The sequence below is a fragment of the Suricata suricatta genome, chromosome 6, assembly GCF_006229205.1.
Source record: "Suricata suricatta isolate VVHF042 chromosome 6, meerkat_22Aug2017_6uvM2_HiC, whole genome shotgun sequence".
NCBI classification, from domain to species: domain Eukaryota; kingdom Metazoa; phylum Chordata; class Mammalia; order Carnivora; family Herpestidae; genus Suricata; species Suricata suricatta.
In genome coordinates this window covers 37866063-37872934 of record NC_043705.1, presented here as the reverse complement: position 1 = coordinate 37872934, position 6872 = coordinate 37866063, and the positions used below count along the sequence as shown (strand labels likewise).

General features: G+C 34.5%; 1 protein-coding gene across 6 annotated transcripts in view; it reads left to right on the top strand.

The window, feature by feature from the left end:
• SLC38A9 (solute carrier family 38 member 9) overlaps nucleotides 1-6872 on the top strand; it is a 72430-nt gene that overhangs the window by 49608 nt on the left and 15950 nt on the right. For all 6 annotated transcript variants that reach the window (XM_029942248.1, XM_029942253.1, XM_029942252.1 and 3 more), the window contains one exon: nucleotides 3482-3588. In XM_029942248.1, the coding sequence (XP_029798108.1) occupies nucleotides 3482-3588 (107 nt within the window). The remainder of the gene's footprint in view (nucleotides 1-3481; nucleotides 3589-6872) is intronic.

The following is a 6872-nucleotide window of genomic DNA, read 5'->3' as shown; positions in this document are numbered from 1 at the left end:
AATGAAATCTGGCCATTTGTAGGAAAGTGGATGGACCTTGAGGGTGTCATGCTAAGCGAAATAAGTCAGGCAGAGAAGGACAGATACCATATGTTTGCACTCATAGATCTAACAGGAAATTTTCAGAATGATCTAGCTTCAAGAAAAGCAAGCAGTTAGTAGTGCTTAAAAATTGATTCAGTATCAAATGGATAATTGATACTTGTCACAACACAGCATTTTATATACTGTTAAGTGAAACTGCAATACAATCTAAGTATTTTGGGAGTGTTTGCTCTATAATTGGATTTAATGAAATGTTTAGAGGTGCAGTAGATAATGAAAGAAAATGCAAAATGCTTATTGATTTATGATGTGGTTTCATCTTAGCTTGGGCAAAGCATGCAGTATTTAATACATAGTAGCAGAATATTTACTATTGAAGCTTGAAAAGATGTGAGTTCTTTGTGTGCAATCTTTCATTTATGCATGTGAGAGCGTTTTCGTTTTTTTAATATTTTTACATTGTAGTATTTGTTTTGCTTGTTGGTGGTGTTTGCTTATTTATTTTACTTTCATGTAGTACTTGAGGTTAATTTGTTCTTTTTTCTTATTATTACTTGAGGTATAAAGTTGGGTTGTTTATTTGAGCTCTTTCTTGTTTCCTAATGTGGATGTTTATTACATGATTTTCTCTCTTACAACTGTTTTTGCTTCATCTTTTAAGTTTTAACATGTTGTGTTTCCATTTTCATTTGTCTCAAGATACTGATTTCTCTTTTGATTCCTTCTTTGGCTCATTGGTTGTTCAGTAACATGTTCTTTAATCTCCATATTTGTGAATTTTCCATTTTTTTTCTTGTAGTTGATTTCATACCATCATGGTTGGAAAAGATGCTTGGTATGATTTCAAGCCTCTTAAATTTGTTGAGACGTATTTTGTAGGCTAATACGTGTTGTATCCTGGAGATGTTCCATGTGCACTTGAGAAGAATGTGTATTCTGTTATTGCATGGAATGTTCTGGAAATGTCTGTTAAGTACATCTGGTCTAATGTGTCATTTAAATCCAATATTTCCTTTTTGATTTTCTGTCTGTATTATCTGTTCACTGTTTAAAGTGTAGTATTGAGGTTGTCCACTTATATTATTACCTGTTTCTCTCATCAGATCTGTGCATATTTGCTTTATATGTTTACATGTGTCTATGTTGGGAGCATAAATATTTGCAAATGTTATACCTTCTTGATGAGTTGATCTCTTTATCGTTATATAATGACCTTCTTTGTCTCTTATTACAGTCTTAGATTTAAAGTCTATTTCGTCAGATATACATATATAACCCTGCTTTCTTTTGGTTTACATTTGCATAGAGTATCTTTTTCCATCCCATTACTTTCAGTCTGTGTGTGGGCTTAGAGCTGAAGTGAGTCTCTTGTAGGTAGTATCTGGTTAGGTCTTATTATTTTACCCATTCAGTTACTCTGTGTCTTTTGGTTGGAGAATTTACTCCACTTACCTTTAAATTAATTATTGATAGGTATAGACTTAATATTGCCATTTTATTAATTTATTTCTGGTTGTTTTGTAATTCCTTTGTTTCATTCTTTCTCTTTTGCTCTCTTCCTTTGTGATTTGATGACCTTGAAATTTTACCGAGAGTTTTTCATTTGTTTCTCTGCAAAGAATATGGTTATGCAAATAGTATTTTAACATTTTTCTAAAAATGGTACCTCTATTACTATTGCATACATATAGTGCTGACTCTTGATCTGAAGTGATCAGTTTATCCTTGAATGCCCAATTTATTAAGAGTTGATTTGGGGTGGGGGGGCACCTGGCTGGTTGAGTCAGTAGGGTGTGCAACTCTTGATCTCAAGGTTGTAAGTTCGAGCTCTATGTTGGGTGTAGAGACTACTTAAAAATCAAAAAAAATTTTTAAAAGGCTGTTTTTTTTACGCAGAAGTGTGAGTCACCCCCACATTTTATTTTATTGGTTATAGATGTAAAAGGTTTAAAAGATTATAGGCAGAAAAGGGGAGAAATTTTCTAAAGAAAAATATACTTTGAATTGCTTCCACAAATAAAAATTCATATGAAAACTGACAGACCAACAAAAATTTAATGGAAACTAAAGTGTATAATTTTTAATATCTTACATCCTAATTTCTTTTAGAAGCTAGTGCTTGATTCTTAGTTATTCTTATTGCCTTTCCTAAAATATAATGGGAAAAAGTCAGTAGACTTTCTTTTCGTGTTTCTATTTTTTACACTAAGGAATCTCCCTCAGACGAGTTGTTCTCCACTTTGTCACTCTGTCTAGATCTAGCACTGTTTTCATGTAAATGATGGCCTATTCCCCCATATAGTAATTTTTTTTTCATTTTTGTGTTAGCAAACCTCAAAGACAGAAATTGGCAAGGCCTTTGAAATATTGTTTTATTATTCTTATTTCATCTAACTTTGAATTTATTGTAGCATTTAGAGAATATAGATAAGTGTTTAAAATAAATCCCACTAGCCATGCGATACCTGGGTGGCTCAGTCAGTTGAGCATCCGACTCTTGATTTCAACTCAGGTTATGATCTCATGGTTTGTGAGTTCAAGCCACCCGTCTGTCCATGCACTGACAGCGTGGAGCCTGCTTGGGATTCTCTCTCTTCGTTTCTTTATGCCCCTCCGCCACTTGTGCGCTCGCGCGCTCTCTCTCTCGCTCTCTCTCTCAAAGTAAATAAACACTTATAAAATAAATCCCATTAATCAGAAATAACCATTATTTAAACTTTGGTGATTATTCCTCCATCTTTTTTCTAAGCATATAAACATATATATGCACACAAAAATTTTAAAATAAATGTAAAATCATACTAGTTGGTCCGAGAGTTGTGGGTTATTGTTAAGCTGATTAAAATAAATGTAAAATCATACTATACGTGCTATTTGAATCATGTACATTTGCCACAGCATAAAATCATTATCTAGAATGTAATTCTTACATACTGTATACCACTGAGAAACTGTATCATAGTTTAACCATTCGCCTCTGCATAGACATTTAAGTTATTTCTAGTTTTTTAAGCAATGCTTTTTAGATTTCCCTTTGAAAAATGTTAAATGACTAATTATCCTTTTTTTAATTCCTTTTCTAAAAATATTTTTCCAGCAGATTCAAATATTACAAGAGGAAGACCTTTAGAGTCAGACCTAAAATTGAATCATGCTGCACCATATACTAGTTCTGTGACCTCAGACAGGAATCACAGACATAAAGCACCCTCACAGAGCAGTCTTCTCTCCATTCCTTTTTTTGGTTTTTTCCTCTTTTCAAGTACTTGGCTCAAGTACAATGCTAGCCTTGAGGAACTTTGTAAAGGCATTTTCATATTCTTATTTGCTGGATAAAGCAGAGACAACTGATTTTTCATAATCAACTTTTGGCCACTAACATTCATTTTCTATTTGTCAGTTTTAATGTGGGTTTTTTTCACTCTTTTTCTCCTAGAGATAAGATTTCAGTTTCCACAGCTGACTGGAGTGCTTACCCTTGCTTTCTTTATTCATAATTGTATTATCACACTCTTGAAGAACAACAAGAACCAAGAAAACAATGTGAGTAATTGTCAGAGGAATTGCATTTTGTTATTGGATCTTAGTTCTTAAATTTAAGCTATAGAGCAGTGGTCTAGGAAAACATTTACTGTAAATGTTTTGATGGTAAATATTTTAGGCCTTGTGGGCCATAGGTTCTTGTTATAACTACCTAACTCTGCTGCTATGTCATGAAGTAACCTCTGACAGTACTTAAGCAAATGGTCTGTGGCTGTGTTTCAAGAAAACTTTATTTACAAAAACAGACAGTGGGCCAGATTTCATCATAGACCATAGTTTGTCAACTCCTGCTGTAGAGTAGTTATTAAAAAAATAAAGAGGCAAAGCTAATAGCCAAAAGTGGTATAAAATCTTTTTTATCTAAAAGATCATAGAAAAAAATGAAACAAAGAATTAATGGGACAAATGGAAAACAAATAGCAAGATAATAGATTTAAACCCAATCAGGTTGGCAATAATTTTAGGTATAAATAGTCTAAATGCTGTGATTAAAAGGTATCAGACTGGGGCACCTAGGTGGCTCAGTCACTTAAGCGTCCAACTCTTGACTTTGGGTTAGGTCACCATCTCATGGTTCATGAGTTTGGGACCCACTCTGGGTTCTGTGCTAATAGCACAGAGCCTGCTTGGGACTCTCTCCCTCTCTCACTCTGTCTTGATCTCTCTCTCAAAATAAATTAAAAAAAAAAAAATATATATATATATATATATATCAAACTGATTCAAATACAAGACCTAACTACAGTTGACCTTGAACAAAGTAGGGATTAAAGGGTGCTGACCACCACATCCTCCACTGCCACAGTCATAAACTTGTGTATAACTTTCCCCCAAAGCTTAATTGCTAATAGCCTACTGTTGAACAGAAGTTTCACTGATAACATAAACAATTGATTAACATATATTTTATATGTATTATGTATTATATACTGTATTCTTATAATAAAGTAAGCTAGAGAAAGGAAAATGTTACTAAGAAAATCATAAGCAAGAGAAACTGTTAGAAAAAATCTGTATATAAGTGGACCTATGTAGTTCAAACCCCTGTTGTTCAATGGTCAACTGTATGCGTTGTCTGGAAGAAACTCAGTTGAAATATAAAGATACGTCATGCAGACACTAGACATAAAAAAGGTGGCGTAACTGTTTTAGACAAAGTCAACTTCAGAACAAGAAATATTGCTGGAGAGAAAGGGCAATATTATGTAATGATCTTTAGGGATCAGTTCATCAAGAAGACATAGTAATCATAATATGTATACACCCAGTGACCGAGCCTCCAAATAAATGGAGCAACGTCAAGGTCCCTGGGTGGCTCAGTTGGTTAAGCATCCAACTTTGACTCAGGTCATTATCTCGCTGTTCGTGAGTTCGAGAGCCTGACGCTCTTGGAGCCTGGAGCTTGCTTCTGATTCTATTCTCCGTCTCTCTGCACCCCCTCACGTGTTCTGTCTGTCTCTCTTTCTCAAAAATAAACATTTTCTTTTTAAAAACGGAGCAACTAACTGTCAAAACAGAAAGGAGAAGTAGACAAAATCCACAGTTATAATTGGCGATTTTATTACCTGTCCCTTAATAATTGATAGAATACAAAATAAGTAAGGATATAGAAAGCCAAAACAGTAGGAGCCTACTTGATGTAATTAGCATTTATAAAGATCCTCTCAAGTAACAACTGAATGCATTCGTTTCAAAACTCATGGAACACACAATGTAGACTGTATGCTAGGAAATTGAATAAATCTCAGTAAATTTAAAAGGATTGAAATCATACCCGGTAGGTTCTTTGACCACAATGAAGTGAATTTAAAAATCACTAACAAAGAAATTTGGAAAATTGACAAATACATGGAAATTAAATAACACCCTTTTAAGTAAGCAATGAGTGAAAGAAGAAATCACAAGGAAAATTGGAAAATACTTTGAGATTACTGAAAATGAAGATACAACATAGCAAAACTTATGGGATGCAACCAAAGCAGTGCTTAAAGGTAAATACATAGCTATAAACACCTGTATTAAAAAGGAAGAAAGATCTCAAATCAGTAACCTAACCTCTACCTTAAGATAGTGAAGAAGAATGAACTGAACCCAAAGCAAGGAGGAGGTGAGCAATCACTTACGGCCTGTCTGCAGATTTTGAACTCCGTTTGGGCTTCGAACCATGTAAATGAAAACCATGGTGAAGCTCGAATAGAGGCCTATACAATTGTTCCTGCAACGAAAAAGAAGAACAATTCACTGTGCTTGGGGATTCTGAGAAGGCTTCAAATAATGTTTGGCAGAGTCATTTTGAAAGCAAAAATCCTAAGTAGAAGGAAGTTAGGTCTCAAATTAGGGCAAGAATGTAAGTCAGGGTCCAACATTTTCATGTTTACTATTATCTGGTAATACATCTGGCATATTGCCTGTGAATGGAGTTAGAATTGAGTAAATCTGGATTTTCCAAACTTTCTAACTTGGTGACCTTCAATTTTTTTCACATGTAAATATAGTATTATTTGATACCTGCCTCTCAGGGTTTTAATCACAATTAAATAAATAAAATAGGAAATGTATTTAACATGCTGTGGTGTTCAGTAGGAGCTAGAAATTTTTTGTTTCTATGCCCCTCCTTCCTTTTCTCCTGATATTTACAGACCATGGGTCTCTCAGCTAACAGAGGAAAATATTTTCCCATTCAGATTCTTTCCAGTGCTTTGAAACTTGTTTTGCAGTGAGAACATATTAACTCATCTCCAAGATTTCTTCCTATAATGTTAATAAGCTACATCCCCAGAAAAATACGTAATCAAACCATATCAATCTCTTCTCTCATCACTGAACTAGGTTTTTTTTTTAATTTTTTTAATGTTTTATTTATTTTTGATACAGAGAGAGACAGAGCATGAGAGGGGAGGGGCAGAGAGAGAAGGAGACAGAACTGGAAGCAGGCTCCAGGCTCTGAGCTAGCTGTCAGCACAGAGCCTGACGCGGGGCTCGAACCCACAAACGTGAGATCTGACCTGATCCCAAGTCGGAGGCTTAACCGACTGAGCCACCCAGGCGCCCCTGAACTAGATTTTAATTTTAAAACTGGCTTTTCACCAAGGGTTCATAGTAATACAAGAAAGCCATGTATAGAGTGTTGCTTCATTATTTAATAAGAACCATAATTGGGATATTCTTTATTAAATTGCTCACCATCTTTCATGCATAGGCTGTTGAGAATTTTTTCTTTGTGTTGAAGACTAGGAAAAGTTTCTCCTAATGAACTCATTTTTTTGACAAAGGTCATAAAACTA